Genomic DNA, 26,354 nt, shown 5'->3' with positions numbered 1-26,354 from the left:
TGGCGGCGGGGAAGGAACGCAGGGCGGCAGAGGACGCGGCGCCGCGCCGCCCCCTGGGGGCCGGAGGACGGAGCTGCATCCCACCCCAGGCCCGACGGCAGCCGCCCGGACCCCCCGGAAAGCGCGGAGGGGCCGGCCCTCGCAGCGCCCCTTGCCAGCCGCCGTCCCACCCCAACCCTTGGGGCCAGGCGGCTCCGCTCCACTCCCACCCTCAGGGCCCCCTTACTTTGACTTGGCTTTTCTGTACCCCGGAAGGGGCAGAGACTACCAGCCGTTTTGCTGTGCCCACTCCCGGGGCCTGCCTGGGAGCGCCGGAAGCGGCCCCCTGCTGGGGAAGGCGGTGTTAAGTGCCCGAGGTGAGTGATCCGGTGGGCGGCGTGGGGGTCGAGGGAAGGGACTTGCGTGGGGGGGGGAGTGGGGCATTCGGGAGCGGAGACGGGGTTGGAGGTTTCTGCTCTTGAATGCATGCAGTATGGGTAGGGGGGGACTACCTCACCCTCTCTCCTCAAAACCGGGAGCATTCACTCCTCACGGGAGAAGAAAAGTGTGAGCCCACGGTCTCAGGAGGTCCCTAGAAAGAGAAACTCTTTAAGCCCAAACCAGCTGCTTGGGCTGCTGGAAACCAATAGAGGTATCTTCGTGGAGGGTAGGAGGAAGGCACCCCTCCCTTGCAGCGCTCAATCTTCCTTCCAGGCAGGGCCACTAAGAGGCAGATTGTTTAATTCCATGCCCGGCTGGGGACTGCTGTCTGGGCTGGAGGGAGGGAGGGAGCATGGAGGCCTCTGGGGTAGGAGCTGACTCAGGCCTACCAGAATCTACCAGGCCCAGACCCTCCACTCTGGTGCATTTTCACCTACCACCCCTCCCCACAAAGTCCCGCCAAGGAGGCTGGGACTGAGGTCAGGGTCCTGGAACCAGAGACACTAACCCAGGCCTGCTCCTTCACTTACCTGCTGGGTGAACTCCAGCAACTCAGTTCCCTTTAAGCCTCACCTTACTCACCTGTTAAAAAAAAGGGGCGGGGGAGAAAGAAAAGAAAAGAAAGTAAGTCATTCCTTTTATTTTTCTGGGGTTGTCCATAGGAGTAGGAAGACCCCATGTGTTAGATGTTCCATCGCTGCCAGCATTTGGGCTGTGTTCATGCCCTCCCCATCATTTCACCATCAGTCAGGGGATCCTGAACTGGTGAAAGTTACCTGGAAAGTTGACCTGTGAGATCCCTCCCAGCTCTGAGGTGTGAGGTGCCTTTAGGGCATGTGTGCCTGGCTTGACACTCCCCAAAATTTGTGGGAAGACTGTAAGAAGATAGGCTATGTAGCCAGAGGAAGGCGCGGTGCCCCACAACATGCTCAGGCCCTTGGTTCCTGGGAGGGGAGGGGGCAGTGGGTATTATGGCTTCCTTGGCTCTAAAGCAGGCACCTTCTCAGAAGCCTGGAGGTTCCCAGAGGAGCAGACCTGAGCCTCCGAAGCAGGCACAGTGGTAACAACAGCAACTGGCTCCCCCGACCCCAGCTGCCACATCAGCACCCCAAGTCCAGACTCTCAGGCCAGCTACCTAGGAGCCTTCTTCTCGAGCTGATCTGGCTGTCAGAGGAGCCTTGGAATTGTCCTGCTCCATCCCCAACCCCCAGCCAGGACCTGGTCCCACCCTCCTCTAGCTTTTGTGAGCATCAGGACCAACCTTGGATCCCTCCCCAGCTGTCCCAGGGCCGCCCCATTGAGTCATTGCCTCCTGCTCCCTCCCTCTCCTTCTGCTGCCCACTGTCTGCCCACCCCCAGCCACCAGCCAGGCCTCCTAGGAGTGCTAAGATCTGGTATTGGGGGGGGACCTATGGCAGGCATTCATACCCCCCCCAATACCAGAGGCAAGTAAGAGGCCTCAAGCCACAGGCCATAGCTGACCCCAGCACAGCCAGGCATGGGCGGGCAGACAGATTCAGGGTCAGGGTCAGGGTCAGGCCTTGGTTTATCACTCCACATAGAATGTGCATTGTAGCTTCATGGAAACAGAAGGTACTGTCCACTTCTGTACTTCCAGCACTTAACATAGGGCCTGGCATAGAATAAATGCCTAGGGGTCCCTGAGAGTGGTCACATTACACCTGCCCTCCTGAGGCTCCGCATCCTTAAGCCAGCTGTGAACTAGAGTCACAGTCACAGAGGGAAAACAGAAAAGGCAGAGAATTGCCGGATGCACAGCCCTAGGATGGCAAAGATACAGATAGAAATGGGGACACACAGAGACCTGGTGGGGGAATACTGGGAACTGGGCCTGGAACCAACCCAGGCCGCTGACCACAGCAGGCTCTGCAGGGCTGAGCTTGCAGGACTGATCAGTGACTCATGGGGCCCTTCTCTGTGGCTCTGCTGGCAGCAAAATCCGCTCATAGCAGCCTTTTCCACTGAGATCATAAAATGGGGTTGGGCCTCCCTCCCCTGCCCCGTCCCCAGCCTTCCCTCGGCCTCCCATTCCTTGCCAACATGAATCAATCAAAAATACGATGGGGGCTGTGGGCCTAGTGATAAGAGACCCAAAGTCATTGCTCTTACTCTACCCCAAACCTTGCACACTCTCTTCAGTACTGCCCCAGACAGCAAGTGTGATAATACCCCAGACCTTCCAGATTGCTCTCGCTTTTGGCCTAAATAAACTCCAAACTCCATACTGGCCTGGAAAACTCATCTGATCGCAAATTTTGTTGCAAACTGTCCTCTACCTGGAAAGCTCATCTCCCCTAGTCAAACTCCTTCCTCCTTCAAAGCCTGGATGCAACTTAGGTCACCCCAAAGGCCCTGTCCACCATCTTGCCCAACCCATGACTTGCTCACTCTCCTATAGCCCACATGCCTGCCTCTCCCCCAGCTGTACTCACCTGCTTTCTCCCCCTCCGTCTCTGGCTAACCCTGTCTTCCCATCTGTTCTACCATCCTTAGTTACCCAGCACCAAGCCCAGGAGTCCCTCTGTACCCCCTCCTCCTACACGTTTAGTTGCCTGATTATGTGGTTTTGATTTCTACCACCTTTCTAATCTACACATTCTCGAGGGATGTCGTCTCTGTGATCTCCCTTATGAGGAGCTGCTTAAGATTATAGATCTCTGCATCCCCATTGCTTTGCTGAGTCAGAACCTTGGGGCAGGCCCAGGAATCTACATGGCTTTTTTTAAAAGTTTTATTTTTATTTTATTTTATTTTTTTTAAAGATTTTATTTATTTATTTGACAGGCAGAGATTACAAGTAGGCAGAGAGGCAGGCAGAGAGAGAGAGAGAGGAGGAAGCAGGCTCCCTGCCAAGCAGAGAGCCCGATGCGGGGCTCCATCCCAGGACCCTGGGATCATGACCCAAGCGGAAGGCGGAGGCTTTAACCCACTGAGCCACCCAGGCGCCCCTAAAGGTTTATTTTTAGAGAGAAAAGGAGCAAGGAGAGGGAGGGGCAGAGGCCGAGAGAGAATCTCAGGCAGGCGTCCCACTGACTGCAGAGCCCTGATATGGGGCTCGATCTTAGAACCCCAAGATCACGACCTGAGCTGAAGCCAAGAGTCAGATGCTTAACGCACCGAGCCACCCACCCAGGCGCCCCAGGAACCTGCATGTTTGACACCTCTTGGTGATTGCGACCCTAAGTCTGAGAATGGTTGCCTGCCCTCTCTAGCCTCTTCATGTCCTTAGACTGCTTGAGCAGAACAAGCTTCCCGTCTCCAGCCTTCCTTTCTACCAGTCCATCCTCCACCGGGGGTTTCTTTCGTTCCATCTGGCACTAACTGCATTTGAGCTCCCTGAAGCATATCACTGCCCACACCACTCCCCAGATCACAGTTCTCCCAGGCCAGCTCTCTGCCCCCTCCACAACTCAGCAGTGTTTCCCACACCAACCCCCACAACCCCAGCCTTTGTCTCCCTGGCTGGTCTCTTCACAGCACATCAGCCACTGCTCCTCGCATCTTGCCACATGTGCTCTGGGCATCCTTTGTTTATGCGGTTCTTTCTACCTGGAAGGCACCCACCCACCAACTTTGCCTGTATTGTCTGAACCCTTATATACACACACTTTCACATCCACTACCTCCTCACAGAGCCTTCCCAGATCTCCTCAGAGCCCCACAGCACTTTCCTCGATCCTCGCCTTGTGTCTAAAACCTGTAATGGTGAACATTAGTGATCCCTTACTGTAGGCCATGCTGTTTACTAGATTCTTCCCATTTTTTCACTTCATCCTGACAGCAAACTTATAAAATAAGTATACCTGCTTTTCCGTCTTGGAGATGAAGACATTGAGGCTCACAGAGAGTATGTAACATGCCTGAGCTGCCGTAGCTGGTTAGTGACAGCTGGACTGTTAACTCTAAGGCCCTATCACTTCCAACTCTAAACAATGTGAGGACAAAGCCCAGTTCTTCCCATTTTCCCATTTGTAGCCCAGAGAAGGGAAGTACTTGTTGACTACCTGTGTAACCTTCGCAGTGTCGAGAGTCCTTCAGATCTACAGAGACAGAAAGTAGATTAGTGATTCCCTAGAGCTGGGCAGGCAGGGGATGACGAATGACTGCCGATAGGCACAAGGTTTCCTGGGGATAATGAAAATGTTCTAAACTTAGATTGTGATGAGGGTTGTACAACTTTGTGAATATATTTTAAAAAACCACTGAACTGTATACATTTTAAACCGGTGAGTTTTGTAGTATATGTGTTGTATCTCAATAAAGATGGATGTTTTCTTAAGTGCTTCAGACAGTGGGAATTGAATCCGGGGCTGCTGTTATCTAAGGGTTTTGGTCCCTAGATGTTTCTGGACCCCACACTACCCAATTTAGAGTGTAAACTCCCATGGTAACCAGCTCCCTTGAGATTGCCTCCCACCTGCCATGTGCAGAGGACTTATGTTTATTTGTCCTATACCTGCCTCCAGATTTTCAAGGAAGGCTTATCTGGTCCCGGGATGTGCTGGCTGCATCTTTAGGTACCTTGGGACCTATCTCCTGGAGTCTCTTTTCCCACTGGCCTCCCCCATTTTAGAGTGGGCTCCCAGTTCTGTGACCGTATGCCCAAAGAGCGATCCCTGAACTGCCACTGCAGGCCCCGTGCTCAGCTGACCATATTGGAAGGTATGAGGGAGGAGGGAAAGAGGTCCAGAGGGCCCAGCAGTCCTTCCCAGGATCCCCCTGTATTTTCTCTCCTGGAAGCCCAGGGCAGACAGTCATAAGTTTGTATTTCCCTCATCAGATACCCCAGTTGCCCCTGCAGCCCTAGGACCCCCAGACACATGGACACAGGACACCCATTCATCCGAGAGATGTTTAATGTGTCTTAGGTTCAAGATACAAGACACAGGGCAGGTGCTAACCCCAGGAAATTTTCCTGCCACCCAGTCAGCCCGCTTACCACTGCACCAGGTATCCCAGCCCCAGAGCAGTGGGACGGTGGCCCTGGAATACCTGGCTCCTTTCCTATTTGGGGAATGTCAAGGTGGTCTCGGCCCAGAGGCCACTATCTCCCTTCCTCAGAAAATCCAGACCCAGGAATCTCAAAGATCCAGACTTGGATACAGAGCAGCAGATCTTCAGAGTGACCCCTGCCAAGAAATAGCCCTGATCTGAAGCCTGGCCCAGCCCTGTGGCCTTGATCCTGGAAAAGGAAGAACTACGGCCCCAATAACTGGCAGCAAAGGGAAGGAAATAAAGCAAGAATTGGACACAGGTTCCCACTGTCCCCCCGCCCCCCACAACTGACTATAGGTAGCGGACCCAACAGGGCAGCAAAGCCTAAGGTTGAGGCCTGCTCCACCTCCCACCCCATCTCTCTGAGGACCAGCCCCTCGAATAGCCTCAGTGCCAGGGCACTGTCCTTGAGCTGATGCTGGGGGGTGGGTGGAGGGCAGGAAAGGCCAGCATCAGCTATGGAATGATGCCCTCGCTTTGGGGGCAGGAACAGCTGCCTAGAGTGACCCTAGGGGGACCCACTGAGGAAAGGGCATCAGCTTCCCAAGTGGCTGGGCCTAAGACCTAGAAGTTCTGGACAGGGTCTTGAGCCAGGGTAAGGGCCTTATTGAAAGGGAAGGTGGCAGGGATTAGGAGCAGGAAAGGTGAAAGGGCCCCTGTGAGGACCAGTCCAGGATACCCCTCTGACCTGCCCCAAGGAAGTCCAGTTGCTAGTTCAGGCTCCTCTGGCCCCTTGTCAGGCTAAGTGGGCTCCTCTGTCCATTGCCCAGGGAAGACTTCCCATGGGGGGCTCCAGCCTCCTGTTCCTCCTTGAGCCTGTGGGCTACAGCCGGCCACCTTTGTTGAACTGGATGCACCAGTGGGAGTTGGCTGTGCGTGGGCTAAGATGGGTGCGGTCCTCGTGTCCCATGAGGGGTTGCAGCTCCTGCTGCTGGGGGATGTCAGCACTGCTCTCACTGCGAGAGCGGCCGGCTTTGGCCAGGCTTGGTGGAAAGGCGAAGCTAGGGCGTGGATCGTAAGGCAGGTCGAAAGGGGGCTGGGGCTCTTCAGCGGCCAGTGGGCAAGGAGGCAGGCGGGTCATAGTTGGGGCCTGGGTACAGGGCGGGGATGCCAGGCTCTCCAGGGACGAGATGCTCTGGTTCCAGCCCGCCTGCATGTCCACGGGCACAATCTTGGTGGTTTCCGAGGACACGTAGACTGCCAGATCTCCCTGCCCACTCTTCCAGGGTAGCTCCTTCTCTGCACAGGTTGGGGAGGGGGGGATGATGCGTGGGCTTGGGCACACCTCAAGGCTCCCTGAGGACAGAGAGTACATAATGCACTCATGAGTAACACAGTGGAATCCTTCTCAAGTATCACCACATTTTCATAAATAAATTCATTCCACAGTTGCCCTAATACATCCATATGTGCGATTCGTGGATGAGGGAAAGCTCTCCATTGTATCCCCAGCACCTAGCGCAGGGCTGGGCACCCAGTAGTTGCTCAGCAAATACTGACTGAACAAAAGAAGATAATTCAATCAAGAGAAAGCAGGTGCCAGGCAGGGATAAAAGCCCATCTATGATCAAGTCCTCACCGGCTTGCAGCACTGGCCTCAGAAACCACATCCTGCCAGGCCCTGTCCCAGAGGAGACAGCAGCGAGGGTGAGGGAGATCGTGAGGCTCCACGCCAAAGGCTTTGGTGCTGGATGCCCTGCCTGAGCCTCCACCACAGCTTTTGGTGGGACAGAGCCCAGAGCCTGAGCTCATGCAAACCCCATAGCAGGCTGGATACTGTGCTGCAGAGGGGACCTGGGCCAAGAGGCCCCGCACTGCTGGCAGCCGGCATAGAAGGCCAGGCCATTGCATGACAGGAAGTCCGAGGGTCTGGAAAAGAAGCTCCCTGGCCACATCCCGCCCCCTGCTCTCCCAAGTCAATACAATACCTTGCGTATAATAGGTGCTGGGTCTGTACCTGCTCATTGAAAAGTCCTGCGCAGTCGAGTACATTATGAAATGCATTGATGCTTTGATTGGAAGTAAAACTCCCTCTCTTGAAAGACCCAGAATATTAAATTTTTAACCACCACCACCACCAAACGAAAACAACAACAAAATTCACTCTTCAACTTTGGAGGAGGCTTCATTGGTCTGAGAACTATTAAGTGAAAGGGACAAAAATGAGCATGTATCTCTTCTTTCCTGTATGAGCTGTACCTCAAAGTAATGAAGTCACGGAGGAGAAGTTTTTGGTAGAAGTGGTGCTGGTAATGCAGACAAGAGATGGAGAGTCCTGGATGCAGTGCTGGGACTGGCAATGACCGTCAGCGGCCCTGAAGACGGCTGGACAGCTGGGGGCGAACTTCACTATGGAGGGGTCAGGCTACCACCTGAACCCAGTGATCAGCGGTAACCTCCCAGAAGAGAGACCCCACCGGGGATGTGTTTCCCAATGTGATGTGATACAAAGTACACCATCACTGCCTCTGAAGGGTTCTTAGCAAAACATCTGAACCGAAGTCTGATCGAGATGTAATAACTGGTTTAAGGGAAATATAAGGCCCAGTGAAACATACGAAAATGATGCCTAGGGGATTCAGTCAGCAAAATACAGACAAGGGAAGACTGTGGGACAAATAACCAGATTATTTCAATAAATACATGGGAAGGAAAGAAAGGAAAGGGGGAGGAATCTATACATCAGGGTTTCTCAAATTTGACACCACTGACAAGATGGAACAGATACTTTGTTGTAGGGCTGTCCCGTGCATCAGAGGACATTCAGCAGTGTCCCTGGCCTCTACTTGCTACACGCAAGTGCACCTCTCCAGTTGTGGCGACCAAAATGTCTCTGGATATCGCCAAATGTCTCCTGCAGGCAAAGTCATTCCACTACCACTCCCTTGAGACCACTTGCTGTAGGTTACAGAGACTTAGCAACCAAATGTCATGTGTGGGCCTTGTATGGGTTTTTATTTGAACAAATCTACTGTAAAAAAAAAAATTACAACAATCAGGGAAATTTGAACACATGATAAAGACTTTAGATATGATAACGGTATTGTGGTTAATATTTTTTAAGAAGACTATGTATCTTTTAAAGATACATGCTTGAGTGTTTATTGAGGAGATAATATGTTATCTGAGATTTGCTTCAAAAGAACCCAGAGAAGAGGGGGGCATAAGTGAGGGAATAGATGAAATAAGATTGGTTAGAGTTGGTAATTGCTGAAGCTGGGTAATGGGTAAATGGAAGTTTACTTTATTATTCTGTGTATTGTATATTCTGCAATTTTCCATAATAAAAAAATTTTAAATGACCTCTGCAGAGCCAACTACAGTGATATTATGAGGAAGTTAGGTCTCCACATATGGAAACACGTATATGTTGTTTTTTATCCACAACAATGCCATTTTGATGAATTCAGACTCCTCCCCCAGGGCAGGCTGCCACCCTCACCAGGGGCTCTACCTGAGGGCAGGTGTGCTGAGCCTGGGTCACAACAGAGCCTAGTGTTAGGTTTGCTTGTCACCTCATATGCCTGGCCAGACTGTAAAGGGAGGCTGGGAAGTGGTGACAAAGCTGTAGGCTTTGGAGTCAGATGGGTCAGGTTCAAATTCTGGTTCTGCTGTGGGATGCTGGGCAAGTCCCAAGTCCCTTTGGCCCTATGAGCTCAGTTCCCCCACCTTGGTTGTGGTTGTTGTGAAGACTGAATCAGATCAGGCATGTAAGATGTCTGATTATAAAGGAGATGCTCAGTAAATGTTGACTGGGGAATAAATGAGTAGGAAAAGGGAATTGTCTGGAGGAAAGGCCATGAGCAAAAAGGGAAGAAGGCAGCTGCACAGCTCCAGCCTGCCTGAGAAGGAGGGAGGCTGGGAGGAAAGCATTACCTGAGACCTTGCCCTCTTGGAGAACCTCACTGGTGGCCCGAGCCACAAAGATGATCCCCTCGTCGTCCTCCTTCTCTGTCTCTGAACTGTCACTCTCCTCCTCCTCCTCAGACTCCACAGTTAAGATCACAGCAGCTGGACGGGGACAAGAGGCAAGTGGGGATGGCCAGCCTGGCAGCTGCCTCTTGGTGCCCCATAATCCCAAGCCAGCTCCCTGTCCCCCCCAGGTAAGAGCCCACAGCTGGCACAGCCCCCCACCTTCTCCTCTGGCTACTTCAGCTCTGGCCTAGGGGTTGAGGCTGGAGAGGAAGGGAGGTGGGGTGCAGAGCCCCTCCTCAGAGGAAGCCAGTGGGGAGGTTTTACTTTCCACCTCCTCCATCCTGTCCTCTCAGCCCCAGAGCCCATCATCAACTGAAAATAGGACCATCTGGAAAGGTGAAAGGCCCATCAGTGCTCAGCTCATCCAGACTCTTGGTTTTGCAGACAAGACACTGGGCCTCAGGGGCTGCACACCCTTCAAGCTCCCCCCTTCTCCATGACACCTTCTCCAAATCCTCAGGGCCTATATACCCTGTGGTTAGTAGCCATTAGACGCCTCCTGCCATAAACGGAGATCTGCCTAGAATATGTCCAGCTTTGAAAATCAAGGAAGCCCATCAGGTCGCTGGAGGGAGGAGCATCAGTCCATGGCTCTGAATGCAGCACAGAGGAGATCCTCCCGGTTTTGGCTGATGGGCATCTGCCCTCCCAGATCTCTCCTCCCTCAGCCCCACCCCCACTCCCTGCTTGCCTGTGTCCTGAAAGCCCAGGTCTCGCAGAGGTTTCCCATTTGTGGCCTCAGTGTTAGCCAAGCCATCCTTCTGAGGACCAAGGAAAAAAACCCTAAGCCTCTGACCCCAGCTCAAAACCCCAGCCCTGTTGTCAGAATCTATGTCAATCCCACTGGTTCCATCTGCCCTTGGCCCCCCAGGCAAGTGTTTGGGGTCTAAGTAACCTCTGCTCTAGCAAGGGCTCTGGATGCCTCAGCCTGGGCTGAATTAGGGACTCACGGAGCTCCCCCTGCCCCTGCCCCCAGGAACCTGCCTTTCTCTTGCTGGGTTCATTTCTGGTAAAAGGTCCTGCTGCATCCCAGCAGGTAACCACCCACATGACAAGAGGTGGATCTCCCTCAGAAGGCCTCACCTTACCCTTACCTTACCCTTCTGTGACTCCAGGAAGACGCAGAACCATTGTACCCACCAAGGCCTAGAGGATTATCCAACTAGGGGGCCCCCTGGGCTGGATTCCAATACTTGGGAGCTCAAAACTCCGCACCATCAGCGTCCAGCCCCAAACAGAAGTCCCAGAGAAAGCACGTGCCTTCTTGCGACCGGTCTTGCGAGGTCGTGGCTTGCTCTTGTTGAAGCAGATGTTGTGCTTGGTGGACTTAAAGGACTCTAGCCGCCGCTTCATGTTCTGCTGGAAGATCTCCTTGTCCTGTCGTTCCTGAGCCTCCTCTGAGATGAAGTGGCGGCTGCAGCTGGCTTTGTACTGGCAATGACAGCCCCACCCTGCCATGAGGCTGGGAGCTTTGGCCTCCCACAGGAACCCAGGCCACAGCACCATGTGCACCATAGGCCCTGCTAGCCCAGTTGTTCCAGAACGAACCATGGATTAAAAAAAAATAATAAAAATAAGGGCGCCTGGGTGGCTCAGTGGGTTAAGCCTCTGCCTTCGGCTCAGGTCATGATCTCAGGGTCCTGGGATCAAGTCCCGCATCGGGTTCTCTGCTTGGCAGGGAGCCTGCTTCCTCCTCTCTCTCTCTCTGCCTGCCTCTCTGCCTACGTGTGATCTCTGTCAAATAAATAAAATCTTAGAAAAAAAAAAAAAGAAGAAGAAGAAAAAATAGGAACCCAGACAGACTGTATTCTCAATTCACTGGGGGGAAAAAACTTCTTTTTATCACGAACCTATTCCCTCCAAATCTGGCATCCCTATCCTCTACTGCCCTTCCCAATCCTCTCTGACTTGAAGTAAAAAGAGGCAGGGGACCCTGTATCTTGTCCCTTAGGGCTACTACTATTTCCTTCTTTGCACTTCCATTTGGGAGCCTGGCCCCATGCCTGGCCCACACCACCCCCAAGGTACACAGGATTCTCCCTCCACGAGGAACTCTCTAGCCAGCCATTTCTGCAAAAACTTTGGACTTCCAGAACTATCTCTCCTGACAACCTGGACCCTCTCGGTCCAATAGCCACCTGCAACCAATTCAGCACCACGCCCGTCATCTGTTCCTTCCCACTCTTCCTCACAAAGACCAAGCCTACTACATACCTACCTAGACCGCCAGATAGAAGTACTGCCATTTGGTCTGAATCATCTCATCTGGGCTCACCTCCCCAGTACCATCCTTTCCTATGCCTTGTATTTTCTGCTGCCCTGAGCCGGTTCTAAGAGCTTTCTTCAAGTCTCCCATCAGCCCTCCTTGACCTAATCACCCAGAGGGACCCCTCTCTCCGGGTGGTGCAGGAATCAGCTCTCTCCCAGGCCTCCCCCGAACCCTGGCCTCTCCCTTGCTCAGCCTATTCCTCCCTGCCTCCATCAGCTCCTGGCTCCCTGCTATTCCCCCTGCCCCAGAACCTTCACTCCTTCCCCCACCATGACCAACCCCTGCTTTTAAGCATGCTCCTGCCCATACTCCCCTAAAGAAAGCTTTCCACTGAAGGCACGGCTTCCCTTTTGCTGCCAAACTTTCATACTTTGATTCTGACACTTTCCCTCATACGCATTACTTTCTTAAAAACCAGAAATACAACTCCAGGGTCCACGAGTCCATGATGCTGCATTCTCCCTGGTCACCAGTACCAAGGCTTGGCCTCTGGTTATGCGCTGGCCTGACCTCTGTGGAGCATCCAGTTGTCCTGCCCCACACCTCCGAGACACACCATCTGCTACTGTTCCTCTCCCCTCCTTGGCTGGCTCCCCTTCCTTTTCTCCCATGTGGAGTCCTCACCATGTTGTCCTTGGCCCTCCTTTCTCCCTTCCAAATGTTCTGGAGTGAACTAGCACTTCCCCCAGCTTCAGCTAGCCAGCCTCCTGACTGAGATCAGGGCGCCATCAGACCATATGCATTTGAATCACCTGGACAATTGACTAAGCCCACCAGATTCTTAGTCTGTTCCATACTACAAATTCAGAATCTCCAGGAGGTGAAGTCAGGAATACTATTCTAGCAAACTCCCACGGGGGATTCTGATGTCACCAGGTGAGGAAACCTCTGATGATAAAGACTGCTTATAAATCTTAAGTTCTAGCCTTCACCTCTCTCTCAAACTATCACTCATACTTGTAACTGCATACTAAACACTCCTGTCTCTCTCTGATGACACTTCTATCTCGTTCTCTGATGATATTTCTATGAAGAACATGAAGAATCATAGATTGTGTTATGGTACACCTAAGTGGATTCAGAACTAGTTGAGTAACCATACCCAACAATACTTGGTCCATGTCAGTCTGGAGGAAAGTCTTTAGCAGCAGGCCACAGGGCTCTGTCCTCAACTCTATCCTGTTCAACATTTTATGTTGATTTGGATGAACACAAAGTTAGCAGGCTTAGCAAATTTTCACATCATGTGAATCTGAACAGATATTTGGTGCCAGACATGGGATCCAAATGATAGAATGATGGGCTAAATCACGTAAGATGACATTTAACAGGGATAAGCACAATCTTACTCCAGTTTTTTTAATTGAACTATACAGGAACTGCACCCATTAACCAATCTTATGCACACACATCCATAAACAACCAATTGTTACATACATCCTGATATGATACAGGAAGAAATACACAGCACACCTACTGAATGATCCTAAATCTGACCAGGCCTCTAGATCTAGCTACCAGGAAATACAGGGGATGGAGGAACATGTTAAACACCGGCCCTGGAATACAATCAGCAAAATCCATGAAATGGGAAATTCTCCGAGACGAAGTATCTAGTTTCTCAATAAATAAGCAAGTGGGTGAAAAGGAGAAGGAATGATATATTAGAGATTTTTTCTTTAATAAAGAGACGTATTTACCAAATGCAAAGTGTGGACTTTATTTGGATTCTGATTGAAACCATCTGGAAAAAAGATGTTTATGAACGCTGATTGGATATTTCATGTAAGAAGGAATTATTATTTGCTGTAAGTGATAATAGTACTATGATTTTCTATATATAAAATATATGTATATATACATGTAATACGTATAGAGTTCTGCCACATAGAGATACATATTGAAATATTTAGAGGTAATATGTCTGGAATTTGCTTTAAAATAATAAAGTGTGGATGGAGTGAGGTGGGGGTACAGAATGTTACAAGATTAACCAAGCAATGATAATTAGAGGAGCTGAGTGATGGATATATGAGAGTTATTTTATTGTCTAGTTTTGTGAATGAGTAAAATTTGTCTTAAGAAAAAGTGAAAACAAAACGAAACAAAAAAACCCACAGGTAGGATAAGACAGTGTTTAACAGCCATTAACTGAGGAAGACATGGCGTGGCGGGGGGGAGGGGGGCAGGGGGTGCCTGATTGTAAGGACAATACGAAGCCTCAGAATGGTAAAACAAAGCTGGGTAGATTCTGAGCAGTGGGAAGAGAACAGTAAATTCTAGAACTAGAAAGGTAAGAGAGCCCCTATGCCATGCCCTGGCCAACCACAGCTAGAGAAGCATTCTGGGTCTTGTTTCTTATGACCAGAGAAGACACACCAGGGAGAGGAAATGCTGGCTTGAGGACAAGAAATCCTATGTGAAAGGGAACTTGTCTTGAAACCTTTGAAGGCTTATTCTGCAGAGCTGCAGAGGGTCAAATTAGGGCCAGTTAATGCCACTGAGTTAGGGGAAGCCAGTTCTGCCTGAATGATAGAAACAACCTTGACTGTTAAAACTGCCAGGAATGGTAACAGCTGCCTTCCAGGTTCAGAAAAGTTCAATGTAATGGCTTGCTGCCCCCTTGTGGGGTTGCAGCAGATTCCCTCCTGGATGGGCTGGGCCTTCTAGCCCCAAAGCTTCCTGACCGGCTTTGGACTGACATTACCTAAGAGATGTCTGCCTTCCCCTGTGTTGAGCTGGTCCCATAGGCTTCCTCAGCACTCCTGCTTCTGTCTCCTCTGGAGGGACATCAACCCCATCAAGCCTTCTGTAGTCTGTCCCCTCCTATACCGTTCAAGACAACCACCCAATCCTATGTGTTCCTCTCCCTTACTACCACCCAGCTTTGATCTAGTGTTTCACCCCAGCCTCCCAATTGGCTCTCCCTGTCTCTCACCTCACCCCTCCAATTTGGTCTGTGCTCTGCTACCCGAAGAAGACATCTTTAAACAGTGCTTGTATCAGGTCAACCCTTTCTCAACAAAAAAAAAAAAGAAAGAAAGAAAGAAAAAGAAAGAAAAGAAAAGAAAAGGAAAAAAAAGAAAGAAAAGGAAAAAAAGGCTAAAAGTTATTACAAGATGAAGCCCATTCTCTTCAACTGGGCATTTATAGCTCTCCACTAGCTGGCACCAGCTGCCTCTTGTGCCTATAGTCATGGCCTCCCCAGACCACCCTCCCCCAACCACCCCCCAGCTCTCCCTTGGAACTCTCACACCCTGCCTGCTCTCACCCTGCGGCGTGGCTTGTAGAGGCCTCCACAGAGCAGGTGGTGCATCACAGCATCCTCCCGGTCCCGGCCACTGCGCACTGTGTCAATCACCTGCAGATCCAGACATGCTCCACTGCCGCTCTCCCTCCTGCAGGAGGCAGGGAACACGTGTGCTGGGGAGGCGCCAGGAGGCACAGGCCAGGGGAGGGCAAAAGGCAAAGGCGCCCACACATCTTCCCTGAAAGGGATGCAGAGAGAGGGCCCAGTAGAGAGGAGCTTGAGGAATTGGAAGGGGGCTCAAGGACTTACAGCAGGTTGGTGACAGAGGTCTCTGCCACAGAATTGCGGCTGGGCATAGAGGGCAGAGTGAGCCCTGTGGAGGACAAGACATGGCCTCCCTGCAGGGGCCAAGACAGAGGTCAGACGGCAGTCAGATGGAGGGTGGCCCAGACAGTCAAAGGGTAATAAAAAGAACAATAGTTAACACTTATTCTGCTCTTTGATCTTCTAGGTACTGTGCTATGCGCTTTAAATATTGAATCCACGAAACTCCGTTACATACGTATTCTTATTCCTGCTTTCTTACAATTGAGGAAACTGAGACTCAGAGACGATAAGGGACTTACCCAAGATCACAAGCCTGTAAGCGATAAGAATTGAACTGCATCTGCTGACTCTAGAGTCCAGCTCTTTCTCAGCTTTCTCTACTGCCTGCCAGACTCTGAATTCAGCATCAGGTCAGGCTGGTTCCTGCAGCTACCACTTTATCAGACCATGGAGTCAGCTGGGAATTCCCAACTGCCTGCTCAGGTCCTGCCTGTTTGTCACCCCTTCCTGTCTTGATCTACTGGTTACCTGCCAACCCGCCACTGGCTGCTGGCCCACCTGGTCCACGAAGCTGATGGCATCCCGGATGTTGAGTCTATAGTACACATCCCAGATCTGGTCCCGGATGCGGTAGGCTGACCGCCGCATCAGCAGCTGACTCAGGTACTTCTTGTCAAACTGCTCCCACCTACAGAGGATGTCAGGCCCAGCCCTGAGTGCCATTCCCAAAGCCCAGCTGGCTGGCCCTTCTTTCAAATGGGGCAGGGGCACTGCCAGCACTGGCCTGGCTCTCTTGGTGTGGGCCTCAGCCATGGAGCATCTCATAGCTATTCCCGGCCCTTATGGAACTTACAGCATTATGGGTAAGACTGACATTATTGCGAATAACTAAAATTGCAACCAAAACAAGAACTACAAAGGATAGAGTATGATAGGGATTTGTCCTAGTCAGGGAGGCCAGGAAAGTCCTCCTTAGAGATTTGATGCCTATGGTGAGATCTGAAGGCTGAACAGAGGTTAAGTAGGTTGAGAAGGAGGCAAGGAATATTCTAATATATAGACTATGGGCAAAGGTCCCAGTGGCAGGGTGGGGGAAGCACAGTGGGTCCTGAGGTTCTAAACCAGATCTGTGTAATGAGCAAGCAGAGAGTCGAAGGCAGAGCAGAGCACGATGAGGCTGGAGTCTGGCAGGTGCCAGATGACACAGGGCCAAGCAGGCCTCCCTGGGAAAACCTGTCTTATCCTGAGAGTACTGGGATGCCACTGAAGAGCTCCTGGCAGAGGTCAGCCAGCCCAAGTCTGGCTGTGTCTCTTCTCAGAAGTGTGGCACATCCCCAATGCTGCCCTGGCTGGTGGGGCTGGTGCTGCTGAAGGAGCCTTGGGGGAGCTCCCTCACCTGTCCCTCCAGTAGTGATAGCCATGGTGCCCCACAACGTCCTCCACTGCAGCCAGAATGTGGTCAAAAGTCTAGAAGGGGGTGGGTAGGGGGACTGGATCAGGACTCTGCTCAAAACAGAAGGAAGAGAGGTATGGGTGGAGGGATGGGGTTTGGTACCCACGTGCTCATGCAGCTCCTGGTTCAGGGTAGGTTTGTGATGCTCACTCCTCTTCACCTTCAGCCACTTGACCAGTGGCTTGATGGTTAAGCCCTATGGACAGGCAGAGGTGAGCCCTGCCCTATCCAGTTCCCTGCTGCCTTTCTCTCCCCGTAATTAGACCTCAGCTCTGTACCTCCACCTCACTGCACTCAAGGTCTGGGAAGTTAGATCCCTATTCCCCAAAGAGAGGAGCCCCGGTCCCAAAGGCTCCATGCCTCCCCCAGGGCCTGCCGGACCCTCTCCCTACCCAGCCTCATGGGCTCTCCCACCTGCACAATGACTGTGAAGAAGACCACCACAATAGTGGTGGCCACAAAGTAGTCCTTGGCAGGGACCTTGGTCCTGTCCAGTAGGATGACGAGAGCGAAGGCCACAGCCCCCCCGCAGGCCCCCATAGGACATCACCACCTGGTCAATCTTGTCCAGAGGGACCAGCCGGAACTGATTCAGCACCCACGTCTGCAGGACTACGCCTACAGCAGGAGGGAGGCCAGTGGGAGCAAGGCATTGGGAGTGGAGGACCCAGGAGTGGATGGCACCAAGTATCTGGGCTAGGGTCTCACAGGGGTTGGGAGAGGTGAGCAACAGGGCTGGCGGGGGGCACTTAGGAACTGACAAGGATGTGGACTCAAACTGGGGGATGTGCTGGGGCAGGGCAGGAAGGAGAGTGGGAAACCAGAGGGTACTGGCAATACCGAGGGCTCGGAAGAACAGGATGAAGAAGAGGGTGCCCAGCACCAGCCCAGAATCCCAGGCCCACTTGGAAGAGTCCACAGCCGAGATGCCAAGCAGCATGAAGATGACAGTCTCAGCACAGCTGGCTAGAGTCTTCATTGTGTATTTGACAGCCGTGCGTGACTTATGGGAGATGTTGGCCTCCACGTACTTCTTACAGCCCAGGCCACACATAGTCACCCTGGGAGAGGAATGGACAGACAAGGCAAGTAAGGAGGGGTTGCAACCTCTGGGGTTTGAGCGTGCCACAGGAGGGGTGTTGCCCATCACAGGACGTCAGGCCATCAGAGCTGAGCCCAGAGACATAGAGATTATCTCCGGATAGCTAGTGGTGGGTGGTCTTGGGATAAGGCTCCAAATCCGCAGGTTCCCACTCAGTGCCTCCTGGAGGGAAGCTGGGAGAAACATGCTCTGACTAGCATCCTCTCTGAGGCACCTTTCACAGTGCTGCGGCCATTAGAGCTGGTGGCACCAAGCCTTGAGGTCCACTTCTAGCTCAGCCTATACCCCAGAGAGTGCTTCAGGCAGAGGAAGGTTGGGTTCTGAGGTGCCCAGGGCAGTGCTAGAGGCAGATCCTGAAACACTACCTGAGGTTTGTCATCTCCCCAGGGGAGTTTGAGGCTCCCACTACCACAAGGGCTCAGGGAAGCCTACTGCCTCCTCAGGGTCCTGCTTCTGCCCACGTAAGGGGCAACCATCTCCAATGCCCCCTCCCAGCTGCCTACATGCAAGGCCCCCAGGACTCACGCAAGAATAGCAGAAAGCGAGGCCATTTCAGCAGTGAGGTAGGCTGCATAGGCGAGGAGGAAGACCAGCAGCGGCTCGATGATGCGGACCCGCTTGGTGAAGCGTGTGGTCAGGGCCAGGAGGAAGGCAAAGACTAAGCCCACAGCTGCCCCGCCCAGACTGACCACAAACAGGGAGGCTGGGGGAGGAGCGGGCTGTCAGCATGACCCCTGGCCCGGACCCCACCCGGGCAGACGAGACTGCTGCCTGGCAGGGAGCGGAGGACAATGCCCGCTGTACTCCCCGGGGGTCAGGACCCCAAAGCCAGGATCCCGGGAGAGCCACTCCTTCTCAGGTTTTTGGGACCCCATTTCTCCATAGTGGAGGGAAGGGAATGAGGCAACCCAACAGCCTCTTCTGTCCTGACGCAGTTGGCGGGGCAGGGACTCAGCAACCCGGCCAAGAGGGGAAAATACTGACCGACTCCTTTCAGGTAGTCAGCAGCCTGCACGTTGGCAGAGCCCATCTCCACAAAGGAGTTGCAGACCTTGTACAGCACCTGAGTGAGAAGAGGAGAGTCAGGAGCAAGGAGAGGGAAGCCCCAACTGGGACTGCCAGGAGAAGGTGAAAACTGAGGCCACATTTCTTCCCCGGGAGACCCAGGGAAGGGTCTGAGCATGCTTAGACACCCGACCAGTCAGAGCATGGCAGCGGGGGCCAGGGAATGGCAGCCAACTGAGCACTCTCACCACGGTGACGGCATCATTGAGCAGGGACTCGCCAAAGACGATGATAAAGAGGGTGTCGTTGACGTGCACCTCCTCAAAGACAGCCAGCACAGCCACGGGGTCCACTGCTGAGATGAGGCTCCCGAAGAGCAGAAAGTCCAACAAGCTGGCCTGCACTCGAGGGGCTTTTGAGGGATAGATGGGGGACAGCAGCCGGTGAGGTATCCAGTCTCCCACAGCTTTCCCCGTGACAAGCCCCAGCTCCCCACCCCACTGTGGAAACAAGGATGCCCAGAGAGGACTTGGGATGGTGAAGAGCGTCAGCCCGCAGGTCAGGAGACTTGAGCCTAAGGCCTGGCTTTGCCACTTACCAGCTCTGTGATGTTGGCGCTGTCACATGACTTCTCTTAAGCCATGCCTCCTCATCTGCCTACCTCACGAGAATGCTGCAAAATCAACCCAGGAGATGGCTAAGAAAGCTCTAAGTAACCTGAAAAGTTAAGGGGGCGCTGAGAATAAAAATTTCAACTACAGTAATGAGAACCACTAGCTGGTGGAAACTGGCTGCTGACCGGCTCTATCAGAGACAAGAACAAGAGAGTGCTTCTCCCACATCTGTGGTTCTCAGCCTAAGGGATGTGACACAGTTCTCAGCAGGAGGGGGAGGGGCTGTCCATCTATGAGAGCTCAGTATGCCAGGAAAACACCCACCGTGGGGAGAACTTGAATATGACATAGAGTCTCTGTGAGCCTCAGTTTCTTCATGTATATACTGAGAATAGTAACAGTATCTACCTCAAAAGCTTCTTTATTTAGCCAGAGCCTCATGCATAATAAGCACCTAATAGATATTACTTATTCTTATTCTTATCCAATGTCCTCCCTTCCCTTCCTGCCCCAAAGAGTTCACTCACCCATTCGGAAAACCAGGTTGGAGTCCTCAAGTAGAAATTGCAAACCTCCCCTTGTGCCTTGGAAGAAGTCTGAATTATCAAAATTCAGAATTGAATGGATTTGGGTATAGGAAATGAGGAGGAAGGGAGTAGGAAGGCAGCCTGAGGGCAAAGAGCCCCAGTAAAACAGACCTCTCCTACTAACCTTGGACCTATTAAATGAACCTAAGGACTTCTTCTATTTTCTCATCTATTAAGCGGGACAAATTATACGCCAAAAGGGTTGCTGTAAAGAGTCCATGGGATAAGTAAAGAGAGAACGCTCAGTGTAATGTACTGCATTCTGTGGATGTATAATGTGGATTAATAATAATAATAATAATAATAGGGGAACCTGGGTGGCTCAGTTGGTTGTGTGACTGCCTTCGGCTCAGGTCGTGATCCCAGAGTCCTGGGATCGAGTCCCACATTGGGCTCCCTGCTCCTTGGAGAGTCTGCTTCTCCCTCTGGCTTTCTCCCCTCTCATGCTCTCTCTGTCTCTCTCTCAAATAAATAAATAAAATCTTTAAAAAATAATAATAATAATAGTAATAACAATAACAACAACAATAGGGGTGCCTGGCTGACTCAGTCATAAGAGCATGTGACTCTTGACCTCAAGGTTACCAGTTCAAGCCCCATGTTAGGTGTAGAGATTACTTAAAAAAAAAAAAAAAATTTAGGGGTCCCTAGGTGGCAGTTGGTTGGGCGCCCGACTTGGTTTTGGCTCAGGTCCTGATCTCAGCAGCTTGAAATCCAGCACTGCCTTGGGCTCAGCGCTCAGCAAGTGTGCTTGATTCTCTTCTCCCTCTGCCCCTCCCTACTATGCGCATGTACTCGCTCAAATAAATGAATGAATCTTTAAAAAAAAAAAAAAGAAAGAAAGAAAAGTAAAGGGGTGCCTGGCTGGCTCATTGAATGACGCATGTGACTCTTGATCTTAGTGTTGTAGGTTCAAGCCCCATGTTGGGTGTAGAGATTGCTTAAAAATAAAATCTTTTTTAAAAAGTTAAAAAAAAATCTTAATTTTAAGAAAAAATAATAATAACAGAAAACCACCCTGACGTGACTTGGGCAGAGCCAGGATGGTTGGCTCTCATGGAACAGTGAATCGTATCTCAGGGAAGCAAGACTGGCAAGTGGCAGTGTGGTAACAGAGGGCAGGAGGCAGCAGAGCAGTAATGCAGGCTTCCCAGCCTCGGCAGCCCACACACAGCTGGGAGCCAGGCCTCTGCTCAGCTGTCATGCTGCAGGAGCCCAGACTCAACTGGCAGAGACCTAAATGAAGGCTGAAAGCCCATCTGGAGTGTTGCCTTGCACTTCAGGTGGGAGCGACCTAAGATGGAGCTCTCAGGGCATGGCTCTTGCCAATATGGGATCTCCAGAGCTGGAGAAGGGAGTTGGGTGACGAATCTAGTAAAGTCTCCCTCTGCCAGTCCAGGTCCTAGGGTCACTTACCCACAAGTCCAGCCTGCCGCAGGCCCCAGAGGGCAGCACCTGTCGTGAAGGCATTCCAGAGCGTGCCCACCACGGCATAGGTGAGGATGGCACCCAAATTGTCAAAGAACAGCCTGCTAGGCATGAAATAGCCCGAGTCCAGCACAATAGGAGGCAGCAGGAAGAGGAAGAATGTGCCTGGCTCCAGCTGGTACTCAGCTTTCTTGGCCACAGCCAAGACAATGCCCCCAAGCACCAGTCCCAGCAAAATCAGCAGGCAGCTCTCGGGAACCAGCGATGTCACCTTCCGAGACAAGTGAAACACTACAATGCAAGAAGAGGGCAGGATCTATCAGCTTATGGGACGGGGAGACACACACACACACACACACACACACACACACACACACACACACAGAGGTCTTTAACCTCCCAGTCTCAGAGGGTTATCCAAGGTCAGGAAACCTGACCCTGGGACCAAGGAGGAGAAAAGAAAGGCAAGACTGCTCAAACCTCCAGCTTGCATGGCTACAAGCCCTCCGCTGCAGCTAAGGTTGTCTGTCTCTTAGTGCTTCTGTCATGGTAACATAGGCCTTTGCTTGCTCTTTCCATTTCTGGAAATGTCCCCTCCTCTCTACTCTCATCCTCAGGGGACCTCACCTTTCTCTCTGATCTCCCTTATTCATAGCTATTATTTGAGCCTCAGCAAATGTTAGTTGGTATATTTTTATGCATAACATAGCTATAAAAATCAGGGCCTCTACAGTCAGGCTGTCTGTGTTTGAAAACTAGCTCCTCTATTTCCTAGTTCCATGGGCTCCGAGCACTTAACTTCACCTCTCTTTCAGTTTTCTCATCAGCAAAATGGGAATAAAAACAGTCATGATCTCATAGAGTTGCTGGGAGGTTTAAGTAAAACAATCTACTTGATAGCACTTAACCAGTGCTTTATCATAAGCACTCGGTAAACATTACCTAATATATTGTGTCCTGCTTCCTAACTAGACCATAACACATATTATACATCCTAATCCAATGTGCTTCTCATTATATAGGCTCAACTAATGACACAATAGCTTTAAATTAAATTAAAACAATAGTTTTAAAAACACTGGATTTTTAGCAAGAAGATCTCCAGTTCTTCTGGCTCCATCACTTTCTAATGTGTGATCTCAAACTATTTAATTTACCTGAACTTCAATTTCCTCTCCTGTAATATAGGAAAAATACCTTTCACCCAGGGTGAGGATAAAAAGATATAGTGTGGGGCGCCTGGGTGGCTCAGTGGGTTAAGCCGCTGCCTTCGGCTCAGGTCATGATCTCAGGGTCCTGGGATCGAGTCCCGCATCGGGCTCTCTGCTCAGCAGGGAGCCTGCTTCCCTCTCTCTCTCTCTCTCTCTCTCTCTGCCTGCCTCTCTGTCTACTTGTGATCTCTCTCTGTCAAATAAATAAATAAAATCTTTAAAAAAAAAAAAAAAAGATATAGTGTGAATGTGTCCAGCAGGATATCAGATATATAGTAGGTTCTCAACAAATGTTGATTGAAAATGACTCTAGGGAAGGGGTGCCTGGCTGGCTCAGTCAGTGAAGCATGCCACTCTTGATCTCAGGGTTGTGACTTTGAGTTGTATATAGAGATTACTTAAAAATAAAAAATATTTTTTAAAAAATGGCTCTGTGGGAAAATAATGACAGACCTGTCCCCAGGAAAAGAAGAGAAGTATGAAATGGGTGTCTAGCATTATCGCCACTCCTCTCTTTCCCCACTAAAATAAACTCTTTTGGCTTTCCCCTGGGCCCTGAGATCTGAAGTAAACACCTCTACCCATACCTGGAGTGGCAGATAATGGAAGTGGCCTCCACATTAGCGTATGTCAGACCCAATGCTAAGACAGTGTGCCCTTTGGAAGCTGTACCCAAAGAGCTTAGAGCAATTCCAGGCACATAATGGGAACTACATAAATTTCTGTTGAATAAAAGGGGAAAAAACTTCCTAGCAATGAAGCTGAGGGAAGGTATCCCTGATTGTCCTACTGATCTCTCCCATCCTCTGTGAAGATTTGTGTGTGTGTGTGTGTGTGTGTGTGTGTGTGAGAGAGAGAGAGAGAGAGAGAGAGTGGGGGGGGCAGTGCTGATGAAGAGGCTCTCTTCTACTTCCAGGGGAGGTGACTTCCAACCTAGCCAAAACCTGGAATTTACGGGGGCAACTACATTTGTTGCTATATAAACCCCATATAAGACAGGAACTTTCCCGCAACTCATAGATTCCTCAGCAAACCCAATTCTCAGCTCCCAAATCTAGGCTCCTCCCACTAGCTCCCATTGCTGCCAGGCTCTAAGGTAAATTCAGTCATAGATCTGCCCACACACATCCCTACCTTCAGTTCCCCTCTCCTCTCCTTCAGGGACTCCATTCCATTCTCACTTCCAGGGCATGCATCAACCCCAGCACTGCAATCCAAAAACTCATCACCAAATCCTGTTCTCAGGCAGAGCTAGGTTCCCTGAAGGCATTCAGGCCCCATTTTCCGTTATTAATGGGCTGTCAGAACAGAGTGGAAAGTAGTTCTGTTCCTGCCCAGCCTCCCCTCATCCCCAGCAGAGTCCCTGGGGGAGTAGAGGGGCAAATTCTAAGCTGTGTGATTCCTACAGGAAGACTGTATTGGTGAGATTGGAGTACAGCCTGTGCCAGCATAGCTGGGGAGTGAGTAGCAACGCTCAGCTATAATTAGTCACCCCCACAGCAGAGCCTGAACAACAGGGAGAAGGAGGAGGGTCTCTGGTGGGAGGAGGGACCAGCGGCTGCTCAGAAGTGGGGAGGAAGGGGCAAAGACAAGGAAAAGCAGCTCTATTCAAGGTAAGGAATGTGAAGAACAACCTTCAATGTTGTGCAGACTGAAGAAGGTCGGATGTGTGAAAGCACCTTGTGTAGGCAGCAGAGAGTTAAGGCCCTAATAAATGGAAGGTTTTCTTTTTTTTTTACCCTGAAATGGAAAGAATGGAGACCTGAATTATGGGGGGGGGGGGGAATCCTGCTAAGCACACCTAAAGAATGGTGCCTCTATAGGAGAGCAGAGGGGAGCTAGAGGAAAAGTGGCAGTCTAGTATCCCAAGAAAGTGGACACTTGTACGTGGTCTCCTGGGAAGACTGCTTCTGCAGATCCAGGATGCCTGGATTTGCTGGAGGACACTATCTCCACAATATCCCCACACATCTTTGTTGCTGACAGAGGTTTCTAGGAGCCTGGAGATTGGTGGAGAAGAGGCCAGACCAAAGGGCTTACGCGGAGGAGGGGGGCTGAGAGAGCAAAGGAGTGTAGGGATGAGGCTGGAGAGAGCTGGGGCAGCCCTCAGAGAAGGCCAAACCTCAGACCTCCACCGCGGGGAGGGGAGGAGGAAGAGAGGGCGCAGGAACTCTGAGAGCCCGGATTTGTGGAATCGGAACCTGAGTCCTGGCACTGTGCAAGAAGCCGACCCAGATCTGGGGACTAGGGGTTGAGGGCGGGTCCGCTGCCGGCCGCTGGCCTGGCGCTCACACACACGCACTCACCGATTTTGGCCAGGCTGGCCACCAGGATCCACAGGGCTACCAGGTAGGGCGCCTCCACCTCGTGCCACTGCCAGCGGAAGAGCGCCAGCCCTGGGGGAGGCTCGCCGGACGACCCCGGCTCCTGGGTGGGAGCTTCAGTGGTGGCCGCCCCCGCCAGGGGCAGCCCGAGCAGCGGGAGTGAGGCGAGCAGCATCCTGCTGCCTGCCTAGCAGCCCTCCCAGCACCGCACCGCCGCCGGCCCCGCGTCGCCGCCGCGCCTACCGGCCGCCCCCGCGTCACAAGCACGTGGGGCCCGCTCCCCCCAATCCCAGCTCCGAAACCCCCAAGCCGGGTCCGGACTCCGAGACCGTGCCCCGGGCGTCCGGACTCTGGACCCCTGCTCCTCCCGCTCTAGACCAGTCTGAGCTCTGGAAACCCCCCAGTCCAGCTCTCCAAGTCCCGAAACCTATTCCTTCGAGTCCAATCCCCCAAACCTTCCCCAAAGCTCCTCTGACCCGGTTTCAGAGCTGTGAGGTGCCCCAGCCCTCCGGAGGCGCGTCCGCTTCCCACCAGCCGAAGGCGGTAGCCGGTCGCAGAAGGGGAGGGGGCCTGCAGGGGGCGGGGTGCGGGCCGGAGGTGCTCATCTCCCTCACAGCTAGTGCAGACCGGCGGCGAGGAGACCGCAGCTGGTACTGAAGGCGCGGGCCCCGCCGCTGCCGCGTGCAGACGGCAGGGGGCAGTGCGCCGCCGCCCTCCAGAGCCTAGGACCCCCTTCAGGCCCCCGCCCAGAACAGCGCTGCGCACGCGCACTGGGCGCTCCCAGAAAGACCTGATGGACAACGCTGTCCTTCCTCAAGTCCCCAGAAACTCCAAGGCCCACACTGGGCCCAGCTCATTCGAGGTTGATAAGGAAGCTGTTCTTCCAAACCGAGGAGCACCCAGCTTCCCTTTCGGTCAAAGTACAAGGAAGTCTCACCTTTTCCATGAACAGAAGGGAACCTATCTTCGTTCCCTAAACTATGAGAAAACCCAGCCTATCGATTACCTTCAACCTAAAAGGGATCCACTCACCTTTTCCCCCAAACCTGAGAGGCATTTGGTTTATCTCACCCCAAACTGAGGAGGACCGTCTCCATTTTTCATTCAAGCAGAGGGGCATCCATCCCACATCTTACCCTAAACTGAGAAAAACGTTCTACCTCCTCAATTTTCCCAGAGCCGAGGGGCACCCACCCGTCTCTTTTCTTACCCCAACTAAAGGGAAATGATCCCACTTCTTGCTTAAAACTGAGTGGAACCTATTTTCACTTCTTGCTCCAAACTGAAAGGGACACATCTCCCTGCTTTCCCCAAATGACGGAATCCTATCCACTTCATCCTCAAACTGAAGGAATCGGGACCATCTCCTCCCT

The 26,354-nt window shown here is 52.0% G+C and overlaps 1 protein-coding gene across 1 annotated transcript; it reads right to left on the bottom strand.

The window, feature by feature from the left end:
* Positions 1-5,285: 5,285 nt before the first annotated feature.
* Positions 5,286-26,248, bottom strand: LOC111152792 (solute carrier family 9 member A5). The gene is given in 17 exon segments (XM_022511430.1): positions 5,286-6,732; positions 9,313-9,447; positions 10,103-10,172; positions 10,672-10,842; positions 14,952-15,078; positions 15,240-15,328; positions 15,816-15,945; positions 16,654-16,724; positions 16,817-16,906; positions 17,125-17,235; positions 17,237-17,328; positions 17,551-17,771; positions 18,338-18,515; positions 18,797-18,875; positions 19,066-19,229; positions 21,435-21,737; positions 24,964-26,248. Coding segments are annotated over 17 exon segments (2,697 nt in total). The 5' UTR covers positions 25,157-26,248; the 3' UTR covers positions 5,286-6,259.
* Between the last annotated feature and the right edge of the window lie 106 nt (positions 26,249-26,354).

This window comes from Enhydra lutris, unplaced genomic scaffold, assembly GCF_002288905.1.
Source record: "Enhydra lutris kenyoni isolate GAN:26980312 unplaced genomic scaffold, ASM228890v2 scaffoldscaffold30, whole genome shotgun sequence".
NCBI classification, from domain to species: Eukaryota; Metazoa; Chordata; class Mammalia; order Carnivora; family Mustelidae; genus Enhydra; species Enhydra lutris.
Note: the sequence above shows the minus strand (reverse complement) of the source record. Positions and strands in the feature narration are given on the sequence as shown.